Here is a 14544-nt window from a genome sequence, read left to right as displayed (position 1 = left end):
GGCAACTCCGCCTCATTTAGAGATGCGGTCTTTATGTAATATTGTTGCCTCCTGTCCTCACGGATGGCGCTCGGTGTCGACAGACCATGATTCTAATGCCAACAGTTGACTGACGGGGTGCCGGTGGTCAGTTCAAGGAAGATACTTGCCAATTAATTGTAGTGTGGATTGACTTTTTTGTGTGTATAGTCTTCTTTATAATTGTTTATCCATTTGGGACAAATTCATTGATAAGCTGATGGCTGTGAGGGGCTGAGCTGTGGTCTTGTGACTGGTGCCGGATGAGATGCGGGTTCGCAGTGAGACAATTCGAGGTGTGGATTTTGATGGAAGTAGTGTCAAAAGATGCTGTGACGTCATCTCTGGAAACTGCTGAGGATTGCGGTTTTGCAGGACCGGTGTTACATTCCCTTTGCACTGAGTCAGAATTTTTTCTGTGAATAGGGTCTTATGGGTGTTGTTGTTTAATATTGAGATGCGCTTTTTTGGAGTGGTTCAGGATTATGGGATTTGTAGCCTGGAATCACTTGCTTTGTGAGTGGTAATTATTAATTAGGAAACTGCTTCCAGCACGTGAATTATGGTGATCTATGACTTGATCGGCTGATGATTGAAGCTAAATATATATAGCATGTTTAGCAGTCAGGATATGAAATTTCCTTAGTATTTGTTTTGGTACACCTAGAAACTGCAAAAATCACTCCATGGTGTTTAAACAATCTGCCAAAAATGTCTAGAACTCTGACATATGACACCCTTCTACACAACACCAGACCCTCCTTGATAAAACCTTGTTTCTTTGCCAAGGGAGAAATTTAACACTGTTCATGTCCCATGCCATTGAGGACCTAGGTTCTAGAAGAACTGGAAGTCTCACCCCTCTTAAGAATTGCGAAACCATAGATGACCTGAAAATAACGATCTGAAAATATTGACTGGCCTGAAAGCTCGTTCCTCTTTGACCATCTCTTAAAGAAAATTCAGGCTATGCACTTGGTCGGACCTCACGGGATCAAACCATTGCTCCAAACAATTGTCGCCAACCTGGTTTATACCTTTTGACCGTACCTTCCAACCAGGCCTGTTTGATGAAGTCTAGAAAGTGCTGGGATTTCCCAGCAATCCCGGTAAATCTCCAAGCCAAGTGTCGAAGAATCCCATCCTCCACAAAACAATGCCTAAATCCCTGCAGATCCAAAAGAATGTTCTGATGGTGGAGGAGCTGGATCTGTAAATCTCAAAAAAGTTCCATCAAAACTGGGAACCAAACTTTAGATCTCCAGATTGGTGTTGCCAAAGTCGGGTCTGCTTCCTGCCTTTTCACCCGAGTCCCCACATGCGTAATTATTGGTGAATGATGGAAATGCATAACACCCTCTCTGTCTTCCTGTCCAGGAGAAATGAATCAGTGGGTGCCACTAACGGTTCTAGTCGCCAGCTGGTGATCCAAACGGAATGCCAACAGATTCACCATGAATGGCCCCTTTATCGGCACCTGGAAGATATCTGTCCTCAAATTCCAAACACATGAGTCCTGAACATTTCTTGACTGCCAGTCTGCTGAAACAGTCTGATGACCTGATAGATATTCTGCTGTGTCTGCCACCTGATCCTGAAGGCAGCAATCCCAAAAGTGCTTGGCCATTTCCATGATCGCATGCCTGCCAGATGGTTTATGTAGATTACCATGTAAATATTGTCCATTTTTACAAGAACACAGGATCTCGTTCTTTCTTTTGTCCAGCACCTCAAAGAATAGAATCCGATGAGGAGTTCTAAGCAATTGATATGAATGTTCAGTTTTTCCTCCGAGCCCTTTTCTCTAGTAGATAACTCTCCGCATCTGATACCCCAACTGAGCCTCCTGGCATCAGACTCCATCACCAGGTCTGGGGGTGGAACTGAACATCATGCTGCTGTTCCATGCCTCAATTTATTCCAGTCACCAATGGATCTCTTTACTTGTGTCATCCGCACAAGATTTATTTTGAGTATGTGAAACCTTTCCTCAGATGAGTGGCCTTCAGCTGCTTTAAGTCCATGTAATGGACTGGTCTCAGGAGAATGTCCTGCACTGAAGTTGCTGAAACACCCACCAACCGTGCAACTGTCTCAAAGAAATCCTTGTTCTCAGTGATGCTCTTTTGAGCTCCTTCTTAATCCACACAATCTTGTTGGGAAGTTTCAGTTTTTCTTAGACCGAGTCTATGACTAACCCTAAGAAGATCTTTTGATTGGTTAATCTCCCACTTACCCTAACAATTGACAAACGTTTGTCTGGGGAATCCTATTTACCAGGTGTTCGCCGTATAAACCAAGCTTATGTAGTTAGACTGTCAGAAACACACAGATTCAATGCTAGCAGGTGAGTCAGAAAGTAAAACCAACTTAGGGCGTTCCAATGTGTCACTTACCTTTCTGATATGTCTGTGGATTTTTCTGCATTTGTAAGTGTCATCAAGAAGAGTACAAGTCATTTCCTGGGCAGCGCTCAATGCAGATGAGGTAAACGTACAAAAAGTAGCAAGCTTGTGTGTACTGACAAACAGTTACACTGACTTTCTCACATGTTCTGTTCTTATCACCATGCACCTGAGAAAAGCAGGAGTAAAACTACAGAAAGTGTTGGAATATGATTCGTCCACCCTCAATTTTCAAAGGTGTGGGTGGGCAGCGCCAAACTTAGGGGCCGATTATGATGGCGGACGGACTGGAGTCCATCCGCCATCGTGGTGGACACTGGGACGTCCACACTACATGCGGCGGTCTCACACACAAAATCAGGATGTGACCGCCACCATGGCGGTTGCATTTTAACATTGCGGCAGGTGCTGCTGACAGCAGCACCCGCCGCAAAGCTAAAATGGCATGTTGTGCATTTCACTGCACTACGTGGCAGGCACCACACGGTGCCTGCCACTTGGTGCAGTGAAATGTAGGGGGGTATAGGGGGGTACCATGGGTACCCCCCAGTGCACCCACACCTCCCCCAACACAAGGGGGGCCCGCAATGGGTCCCCGAAACCAATCTCCATCAGCCTTTCAATGGCAGTTTACCTGCCACGGAAAGGCTGGCTGGAGACAACGTTGTAATCTGGCGGACGGTACCTGCTAGGCACCGCCACCATTTCATTGATGCAGACCGCTCCGCTAGGCAATCACAACGATTGCCTCTGGCGGTTCCGTGGCATACGGTCTTGGTGTCCGCCACGGTCCAAACGCGATTCCCTCCGCCATCCTAATGTGGTGGGTGGAAAATATCACAGTCCGATTGCGGAAGGACTGCCACCTCATGGCTGGCGGTGACGGGCCTTCCGCAATCGTATTCGGCCCCTTAGAGTTTTTGTTGCAATAGCGAAAAGACCCAAGTACATTTCACCACAAATACCATACTCTGGAACACGCACACACCTCCAACACACATGAGTATATACAATGCCATTTTTATGTCTCATCTACGGACAGCTTTCAGACGGCTACTGTTGAAGACCTATTGCGGACAATACCAACACCTGCAGTGAGCTTTGGATATTGCCAATTGCTTACCATTGGTTGGCTTTCTTGTCACTCTTACTTCCTTGCACTTTCCTACATCTTATTTGATGGATTTCCTTTCTCTTCTTGTGTTTGTCACTCCCCTGCAGCATAGATTTTTTTTTAGCATTCTTATGATTGGATGATTTGTATCCTTCCAAAGCTTCAAAATAAATTGGTATCTTTTTATTTCCAGCACTCCATGGGAGTGCGTGTATTTTCCTGCATTCTCACCTATGTGCTGCGTCCATCCTCAGACTGCCGCTTCTGCACTCTCCATGTTGCTCCTCCCCAAGCTTGGGAGTTGCTGCCTTCTCCCATCCAATCCTGCTCAGTTTTTTTTATTTTTCTGTGTTTTTTAGTAACGCACTCACCACCTTTGACCCAGCTCTGCAGGTGCTTATCCCCACACCCCACTCTGCTTCTGTCCCTTGACTGTCTTTTCTTTACTACTCCACTCTCTTCACCTCCTCTAGCATTCCTCACCTCACCCTCATCGCTTTCTGTTCATTTCTTTTTATTTTTTGGTGCGCCTAGCTGCTACAATTTGCTTTATGTTGCTCTTTGCTAAAAATAAAACAACATTTTAACAAATGTGCTTTGGAGCACTTTTTCTTTTTATTAATTCGTCCAAAATAGGCACCCACCATTTCGGAACGGCAAATGTAACCAAAAACAAAAATGTCTTATGCGCACACATGCTTGTGACAAGTGGACGTATATACGTCATCACCCTGAGGCCAGGGCACGGGTCGGAGGTGCACGGGGGTGGGCGGCATCCACCCACTATTTTCACAGGGTGGACACCGTCCACCCTGCCAAGCAGTTGGGCCCCACTGAATAATATGCTGAATTCGTCCCGGTGTAATTTGCAAACACCGGGACACATTCTGCAGCGCCTGCACGTTGTTGTCTGCTTTAGATCCGCAACAACGTGAAGGCGGGTAGGGGCTTTCTTAGTTCAGACTCCTGCTGGGCCCATAACAAAGGTCGAATCTGGGGAGTTATCAGACCTCCTTTTGCTGAAGTCTACTGGCTGGGAGTGGTCAGGAACCTCACACCTAGATGCAAATGCAGCAGAGGGGAAACAAAGGCTCACACCTTGTTAGCACTTCACGCATACTTAAGAGAGGCAGCTTTTCACTTTGTTCAGTCCCTGTTCACAAGATATGCATTCACTGTAAGAATGTCAGATGTGTTGGTCTTTCTCTGTATTTGCACAAAATAAAGGTACTTTATATAGTGCTTACTACTCCTGAGGATGCATTGAAATAATTTTAGTACCACTATTTTTTCTTTGAAAGCACCATGGGCAGAGGAAGTTTACACAGACAAAAGGCGACATTGTTTTATGTGTAGCTTACAAAAGTGTGAATCTTCTGCCTAAATCAGGAGGGTTTCCCTATATACTCGAAATATACTCCAATTTACTCATGATAGACATGTTAAACATATATGTGAGGGCTTAAGATCTGATGTCACTTCTTATGATGCCACTTTCCATGATGTCACGTGCTGTGATGTCACGCGCCGTGATGTCACGCGCCGTGATTTCATGCACAGTGGTGTCACACGCTGTGATGTCATGCTCCGTGATGTGACTTGCATTCTGATTAACTAGGTTAGTCCCCCACTTCTTTTTGTAGGACTTGTGCCCTGCCTGACACCACTGTAGTGTCATGACCCACATATATGCATGAATGACACATACACATGTATTCATCATTATGTTTCAGTTTTTAGGTCTCGCCTGACCCAGCGCATGCGCTGGTCTGGAAAGACTTATTGAGAGGGCTCCAAAAAGTGCTACCAGGCCAGCCTAGAGCTACAGTGCATGTGCGCGGGCGCGCGCGCCGCGCTTGACCGCAATTACTTTCATTTTCGCGGCCGCTTTGATGTTTGATCGTGATCACGATCGCTTTCACTTTCGCGGCCGCTTTGCATAGCCAATAGGTCTCGCTTTTGGGACCTTATAAGTATTTAGTTATGCAAGTGTTGCATGGCTAAACACTTATAAGGTCCCAAAGGCGAGACCTATTGGCTATGCCAATGCTTGCTTTATTTTGAAGTACACAGGCATCAATGGTCAGTTCCCTCCATTTGTGGGAGTCAACCTCCCCCCAGTTCTTCCATAGGAAGAAAGGACTCCGACCCACCAGTGAAGAGCCTAGCTGTGTGTGTGATTTCTCTGAAAAATTCCCTGGCTCCACAACCTCTATTGGATGCGCATTATGGAAACAAACTTCCAAACGTAGTATGGTCTTGCTTCTGACTTTGTCTCAACTAGAATGCCCTTTGAGGGATCGTCACAGGTGGCTGGCTATGTACTATAACTCCTTCTTGGTCGGGGGTCCATTCATAAGACCGTGGATGGTAAATACCTTATGAATCTAGTGTACCTGAAGGTGTCTTCTCATGCTGGTCCTCAGCCTTACACTCCTTATGGCATTTCCGTTAGGGCTCAGATGCCAGGGTCTGCCAACTTCATATGCTTTCTCAGAATCTCCTTGAGAGTCCTCCTCATCTGTCATCTATGATGGGAAGGTGGTCCGAGCCTAGCCTGGAAATTGAAGCAATAGACCCGTAGAGCCATCCTGATGGCTGTCCGCCTAAGTCTGGAAGCGTTTTGGTCGATTCGGAAAATGCCATAAATGCGTTTTTTAGTCTGTCAATAGTATCTAGCTCTGAGAACTACTGTCTTTCTTTTGGCTTTAGCCTGAGACCTACATAGGGGTGTTCCCTGCCTCACCCGATGCTTCAAGTGTCTTAATACCAATAATGGTGTGTTAATTAGAAGGCTTCACAACTACAGTGGGCAGCTCTACCCTTTACAATTACTGGGTTTTGGCCTTTGTTGTGCCCAGAGACAACCTGTGTAACAGTGGTTTAATCCTACCGGGTGACAAACCCCAGGCCTGGCGGGGGATTTACCTCCTCATTCTGATATAGCTCTGAATAATGCTTTGACCAGCTCTGCAGGTCCTATGCCGAAAAGGAAAATCCTTGCTGCCGGGCCTGGCAGCCTGTCTGAGCACAGAACGAGGCACAGACTAAGAAGAAGCTCCACTGCAATGTGCTAAGCTAGTTTCACATCAAAATAATGCTTGTACCTTCAATAAAGATTTCTCAGAGACATGCCACTCTGGGATATCAGTAATAATAAATTGCTATTTTAAGGTGATGGGTTCTGCCCATCAAATGAGCCCGGATTTCTTTGCTTTTTTACCACCTAATATGTGACCTTTTTTACTGTGGTTGAGCCCCACCACTGGGGACTTGCCCACCGCAAACTCACGGTAAATGGACTGTGCATGTTAACCACCAGTGTCCACCTTTTAAGATGAGGCGGCTGTGATGCAGCAAGGCTAAGGGACACTTGACTGATTACACATGAACACTTATTCTTACGCTTGTGGGCTGTTTGTGAGAGACTCCTGTCATACGCAGCCCAGTAACTGCACACAGATACCAGGCGCAGATGGGACTTTGCAGTATTGGATTTGCTTCGTTTATAGGGGGGAAATAGTTCTAGAGTTACGCGGAGTAGTATTGGCTCATTGGCGGTATTGGTTGCTTACCCTTTGAGAGCAATACCTCTATGCCCACAACTATGAAATATATTTAGGTAAGGTAGGGTAAGCAATTATCAATAATAATGGAGTGGCTTGTAAGCACGAACTGTAGCCCATGAAACACGGATGGAAATGCATATAGTATTTCCTAATACATATTTATAATTATGCTTGGTTGTTTCTTTGTCTCTCCTTTTTGCTCATGTTTTGTTATGTTCATCTACATTTATTGTTTGCTTCTTCTTTTTTCTTTATGTGACCTATATATGTACATGAATGGAATTCCTGTAATTCTCTAACTAATAATACTTAAACAGCCTTGAAAAAGCCCAGGCCTTCGCACCATTGTGGGGCGAAACACGTGTTGGCTGGTCCAAGTTCTCTGTTGCCTCGCAATGAAATAGGCTTTCATTTGTTTTCAACTGCATTAAAATAAATGTGATGATTAGTACTTAATGTCTGACCACTATTTTATTCCAGGAGTTTCAAACCATATGTTTATTATTGTTAATGATAATTGCTTACTCTACCCTTCTTAAATAGAATTGGCTATTGACCTGGGATAGATGTCATAATGTTGGTATACACTCATAGGGAAAGTCAGTGTGGTTTATTGTCTTGTCTGCAGTGACACTACATTATACACCGATGGGGAAGACTGCTTTAGAGTGCAGCTTTGCTTCCCCTTGGCCTACAGATACCTGTGTCGTATCGAAGTGTGGTAGAATCTGTATTCCACACCCAAATAGGAGAGTTCCAAAAAGATATCTGTAAAGCTTATGGGTCATCCATGATTGTCATATTTCTCTGGCTCAGCACAGGATCAGAGCCCTGGCTATTCATCACCCTGCTGTGCAAAGTTAATTACATTTCTCTCCAGCAGCAGGAACAAAGGCTACACAAAGGGAGCAATCAACAGTGCTTGACTCAACTCCTGATGAGAAAAGGGATTGCATGAAGGATCTGCATCAATCAATCAGCTGTCACACTGTACCAGGGATGGGCCAGCCCAAACCCACAAAACAAAGGAGGGAGCCCAGACCTCTAGAGCCATCACAGGAGGGTGCCCCCTTTGAAGATTTGATCGAAAAGGCCCTGGCAGGCATGGCAGCGAGGGGCGGAGCTGAGGTCTCCAGAGGAGGTGTGACTAGTGACTCCTGGGTGACGCCATTTTGAATTGTCCCAGCATGCTGTGCAAGACTGTTAGGACAGGGGAGGTTATGTGGCACCCCAGGATAGGTAATAAGTGCCTCTCTTCTAGAACCTTCTGGCCCCACTTAAAAGATATTGCGCAAGAAGGAGAGCTCTCTTGGTTTTGTTTTTCTGCTGGACACTGGGACTGGAGGCGGCTGCTGTGGACAACTGGAAGGAGGAACCCTCTGATGCCCATTTGGACTAAGGACTCAATGTGGTTGACCCCAGGCCTGGTGGGGCTCTGCCCAGGACCTCGGAAGCTGGTCCTCTTGCACCCCTGAGGTCCAGTTGAGGAAAAGAACTAGACTTCTACACCAAAGAGGAGAGAAGTCCCAGAGGAGAAAAAAGTAGAAAGGCTGGCGCAGGGAGCCAGTGTAGCCAGCTCCCTGCAAAGTTTGCCACCTTAGACACCAGAGGAAAGTTCTCCAGGTGGCTAGGGCTCACCACCAGGAGCAAAATTAGCCCAAAAGCATGCAAAACTTTTCAACTGGGCCCGAGACATAAGAAGACAGATTTGACCCTTGACCCCCACCCCCCCCCCCCCATCCCCTCCGCACAATCCCAGAGCGCATGGACCTCCGCTGTCCAGGGCCCGGGGGTCGCTGCATGGATAGTCTTTCATTTTCACATGCCTGGAGGGGGCGCATGTAAGGCCTCCTACCCAGCGTCCACAGGATCGAAGGATCTCAACCCCCAGACCAGTCTATAGATAGGGGGTTCAGGACCTAGATGGGAGTAAGGACGGAGGAGTACCATAGCGCTTCTGCTTACTAGGAAGAGAGGAGTCTTCTAGGCCCGGGATCGCAACCCCGTGCCCAGAGGTAGCAAGGAGGAGAACGGGAGAGTACTGCAGAACACTCCCCATTTGTGGTGGGCCTGGCCTGCTCCCTCGGCCTGTGTCTGGGGGTAGCGGGCAGTCACCACAGAATCCAGCACCTTGCCCACAGGGAAGAAGAGATGCCGGATCCCAAAGGCTGCAGAGAAATGTTGCTTTTTCACGGAGCTGCATGGGGAAGTCCGGGTGGACTCCCTGTGCTGCCCCAACATCTGGAGGCATGGGGGTGCTCCCGTGGGACCGGGCACCCCCCAATAAAAAGAAAAAAAAGCGCAACACGGGAAATGGAAAAAAAGAAAGGCAGCGCCTCTCCCCGGCGCAGTGGGAGAGCCTCTCCTAAAATATGCACAAGCTCCAGGAGAAACATCCCATAATGCCCTGCGGGACCTGAAGATGATGAAGCCATTTCTACTGCTCGTTTTGGCCCAGGACAGCGGGGCCACCACCACCACAGAAAAGAAGAGCACAGAGAAGCTGCAGACGTGTCACAGCTTCCCTTAAAGATCCAGGGTGCTTTTCCCATAATGCTGCCCCTAAGTATGCAGGATCCAAAAAGGAAGACCAACCCAGGGTTTTCCTTAAGTTTTTAACCACTCCCCAGGCTGGAGCATGTGCTCTACAGTTGGGATTGCAGCACCCTCTAGGGGTCAAGTTTATAGTTACAGCTATTGTGGCCTGAAGGTGCCTAAAAGAATGGACCAGTGTCGGACCGGCCGTACCGTGCATCAGGCATTGTCCCGGGAGGCTGGAAGGTGGGGGGTAGTTTTACAGTGGAGGGAGCCGGTTTTGTTGCTGGGGGCTGGGTTTTGTGCGGTGCTGCAATATCGGTCCCAGTAACAAAAGCAGCAAGCAAGGGTTTATAGTCTCCCTGGGCCAGGCAGGGGCTGGTTGGAGAAAATTGCCAGGGCTGCCTTGGGTTCCCAGTCCGGCCCTGCTAAGGGCTGTCTTTATAGTTGTGTTTTCATGGGTTGAAAGTCTATAAAAAGCACACAGACCTGTTATGTTCATTTTTTAATGCCTTATTGACAATAATGGTGACCTTGATTTGTGATCAAAGTGCAAATGCTTTATTAACATTAATAAGTGCATTCCCACTTGATTATGATTGATTATTGCATTTACTCTTCAAATGATACCGTTCTTGACGTGGTTTGTTGAGCTTGACCTCTTTAGGGGGTCCGAGGTGATTACGTGGTGTCATCATAGATATTTCCACCAGCGTTTTATATGTTTGTAAATTACTGTATAGTATTGAGTAGTGTGTGTGTTTGATAAATATTCGTTTACTTCCTAAAGAGAAAGCATAGACTGGACAAATATTTATTGACGGTTATTGCTTGCCAGCGAATGGTAATTACGAGCCTACACCACCTCCCTTGAGTAAGCCTTGGACTGCGCTCCTTCGCTACCCTGAGAGTGTCAAGCGCTACAATGGGGTGTTTGGTTCACAGTGGAAGGGGCATGTGGACCCATTACTAAGGGTGAGCGGTAAACCTCGCTCCGCCGGGAGATTTTGCTGAATTTTGCCATTCTGCGCTCCGCTTGAAGTGCAGAGTTCGGAAAATCTCTGCCAACCGCCAGTGGAGCGGAGGATACTAGGGCACTCATCCCTAGAATGTATCCGATATGCATCTATATTTTTATCAAATACTTTTTATTAAACAAACAAACATGTAAGCATCCCATCATTACAAATAGTTAACACATTGTACATCATCTGTAATGCAGGTCGATGGTACAGTGTCGCATGTCAATTTCCTGGGGGAAGGATCCATCCCTTGATATGCATCTATTTTCTATCTCTTGCATATATAGTTATGTGTTTTTATACATGCTTTTTCTAATCTACTGACGTACACTGTATTTATGTACAGACAGATATATGTTTGATTATATAACATCTTACAATGCTTACCCATTTTCAAAACTTGCCTGTTTTGTATTTAGATATGCATTTTGTCGCTTACACAAACTACTCCCACACGCTAATATGTGACTGTATCCATAAGAAATATAACATTGGCTAAGCAGACATTTATACATCTAAACATTTTTAGAGAAGACAAGCGTAGGTCTGCCTTGAGCTGCGCAGGCAGTAAATGTGCAGGTTCTAGTTAAGGCAAACCCTTACATGTGTCTCTACACGGACCCAGACAGCACTGCCCTCTCCCGTGTTTCTCTGTACCGCCACTCACTCTGGTGCTGCCCCTCATGCGTGCAGCTCTGGAGCCCATGGTGAGTGCAGGGGCTGCAGGTGGATAGCATGGCCCCACAGTCTAAGCCGATGCTGGATAGGAACAGGCCTGTGCATAACAAATGCATTCCTAATGGCGACTTAGTCTAAGAACCGGCACAGTATACACAGTCTGATTTCTGTCTATAAATGAATTTTTGTTCTTCCTCGAAAACCAGAGGTAGCATTTGCATCATCTCGTGAATGAGGGGCAGCCATCTCAGAATGGTGTTTGTCTGCGTTCAATGAGCCGCAGCAGTGTCAGAACCTACACTTTGGTCAATAACGAGATGAAAGACTGCCTATGTGTTGTGCACGATAAACAAGTTAACTCTTATCTATGTATTAATTATAATTCTAGACTAAGCCAGAATGTATGATGACACAACACTGATACTGTTATTGTCAATAAGCTGTGAATTTTATCCATGCGTCAGCCAACTGTGGGTTTAGCGAAAGGGCGAATGCTGACTTTTCTAGATGCGTTTAGAATGATCAGTTAACATCGGAAAGCGACTAGGTAGCAGAGTTTTGTGCACAATCGCAGAGAGCGCTAACCCCCATTAGGTGTTGGAGCTACTGCTGAGAGACACCGCCTGGTTATCGTGCCCGGCCCATGGGGCTCTGGCCCCAGTATCCTGGAATGCTTCGGGGTAGAGGATGGGTAATGTGGTGGAGACTGCTGAAGCGAGACTGGGAACATGTCCCACACTAATAGGAGGGAAGAGATAGAGTGGGTTTTGGGATGCTGTGTTATACCAACTGTAGGAATTGGCACATGAAAAAGTAAAGCGAAGCCGACCCATCTTGGAACAGAGCTACAGCCTATTATAAAGAATGACCCACCTCTTCATAAAGTCACTTTAAAACCTCCCATCCCCTTTCGAGTATGACAAGCTCCACTTCTAATACCTAGGGGTGGCCTAGCAATACCCTTCCTGTTCGAGGAGCTACGTGGAATTTGGCGGAGTGTTTCTGTAACGCCACAGAATTCCGCGGAGTGAAAGTCTGCGAGCTCCGCCCAGGTAACTAATGGCCTGTTTCCTTACAGCTATGAAAACACAACATTGAGTAAGCAGGAAGCATGCGTATAACAATGTGCAGAGACAAAGCGATGGGCACTTACATGCTGCTAGAGCAGAAAAGAAAGAGAGGAATGAAGAGGCGACTGTGTGCAGTACCATTAAAATGGAGGAGTGTGATTGGTTGTTTTTGCCAGCTGTTTTCTGAATATTTCTTGGGAAATGCAGTTTTTGTAGCTATCTTTGTGGCCGCTGCTGGAGACTCAAGCAAAATTAGAAGGCAAAATTGTCTCCTCCGGTCCTGACATAGAATCTTTAATGATTCCATTCTTATGTCTGCATGGGAAGCCGCTCTCCAGTGCATACTGTCTCCCTTTCATTCCGCCTCCTCTTTATGTGCAGTAAGGTGTGAATGATCTTTGTGTTTCCCTGGAGCTAGTGACTCTTCCAGTGCATAATGACGTCAATCTCTCATCCCTGCTGCTGTTCTCAATAGCATCTCTTCTTCTTTTTTTATAACAGGTTGAGTGTCTCTAGTTTCTTCACCGTCCCATTCAACCTGATTAATTTTTGCCTTTCTGTTGACTTCAGGTACACACCACAAGCCATTGACCTTGACCATAAGCTAAAGCCCTTCATTCCAGACTTTATCCCAGCTGTTGGAGACATTGATGCCTTCTTGAAGGTATGTTTACTCTTTGGATTGTATTATCGTAGTTGGAGATGTGTTGCAGGTTTGTTTTTTCTGCCTGTTCATGGACCCTGAGATCAAATTTTCATGGTGAAAAGTAATTTGTGATTATAACAAATCTTTTGGGCTTGCGTTTGCTGACACCAACTTCAGCTGTTCCAGTATAATAGCTTCATGAGCTCCAATTGGCTTGCAAGTTCCCCTTATGGTACAGCCTCATGCACTCTCTACTCACTGGCAACAATCTGAGTTCTCCCTCCTCTATAGCTTCTTGAACTCTACACTCAGTCACAAGCTCTTTATAATGCGTCTTTACCAGCTCTCCAATCGCTGGTATCAAGCTGAGCTTTCTCTGTACATTTGCAGTTGTCTTTCTCTCTCGATCTGACAACGGGGTAAACAGCCTTTAGTGTGCGGCTGCTACTGCGCATACCATTACTTCGCAAGCGTTACTACGCTTGCGATGTTACAACGCGTACCATTAGTACGCAAGTTGTTACATCGCAAGCGTTGTTACTACGCATACGTTGTAATGGTATGCTTGAAAAGAAATCGATCCATGTCGTTGTAAGGAAACTGAGGCTGTTTCCTCACAACGACGTGCACCGCCCCTCGGAGACGACGTGAGGAAGGTCCCAGGAGGAGAGAGGAACCACGAGGAGAGTGAGGTAAGGGGGATGTAGTGTGTTTTTGTAGAGTAGGGGGTCGTGCTGGGGGTACAGTTTAAGGGTTGAGGGTAGTGTTAAGGGTATGTGTAGTGTTTAAGGTTTGGGTTTAGGGTAGTGTTGTGGTGTATGTGTAGAGTAGGGGGTCGTGCTGGGGTAGTGTTTTAGGGTTTAGGGTAGTGTTGTGGCATATGTGTAGTTTAGGTTAGTGTTTTAGGGTTAAGGGTAGTGTAGGTGGGTCATATGGTATGGTTTAGGGTAGTGTTTTGGTGTATATGTAGGGTAGGGGGTCGTGCTGGGAGTGGCGTATTAGGGTTCAGGGTAGTGTTGTGTTTTTGTAGTGTAGGAAGTTGTGCTGGGGGTAGTGATTTAGGGTTTAGGGAAGAGTAGTATTGTGTAGTGTTAAAGGTTTCTGTGTAGTGTCATCATGTATGTGTAGTGTAGGGGCATGTACACATAGTAGTGGAATGCAAAGTATTATTCATGCTTTTACAAAGTTAAGGTAAGCGTAGTAATATAATGCGTACTAATGCCGTTTGCGATGTAAAAAAATCGCACTAAATGCATGCGTAGTAATGGCATGCTAAGTATCGTCATACATTCGACAACGGTCCCCTCTGCCAGTGCCACATCTTCTAGGCTCCATGCTTGCACCAACCTGAGCTCTACCTGTACTAATCCTCGTTGGTCCAGTATTCACTGCCAAGCTTTTATCTCTCTGTGTATTACAACCTCATTCTTCCCACGATAACTGATCCCAACCTGACCTTTTCCCAGTGCTGTATCCGCATCATCCTA

The 14544-nt window shown here is 46.2% G+C and overlaps 1 protein-coding gene across 5 annotated transcripts in view; it reads left to right on the top strand.

The window, feature by feature from the left end:
- The window catches only part of IFT46 (intraflagellar transport 46), a 128269-nt gene that overhangs the window by 79620 nt on the left and 34105 nt on the right, over nucleotides 1–14544 (top strand). For all 5 annotated transcript variants that reach the window (XM_085645844.1, XM_085645847.1, XM_085645846.1 and 2 more), the window contains exon 6: nucleotides 12982–13075. In XM_085645844.1, the coding sequence (XP_085501970.1) occupies nucleotides 12982–13075 (94 nt within the window). The remainder of the gene's footprint in view (nucleotides 1–12981; nucleotides 13076–14544) is intronic.

Source organism: Triturus cristatus, chromosome 3_1 (assembly GCF_964204655.1).
Source record: "Triturus cristatus chromosome 3_1, aTriCri1.1, whole genome shotgun sequence".
In the NCBI taxonomy this organism is placed as follows: Eukaryota; Metazoa; Chordata; class Amphibia; order Caudata; family Salamandridae; genus Triturus; species Triturus cristatus.
This window is presented reverse-complemented; position numbering and strand designations above follow the sequence as displayed.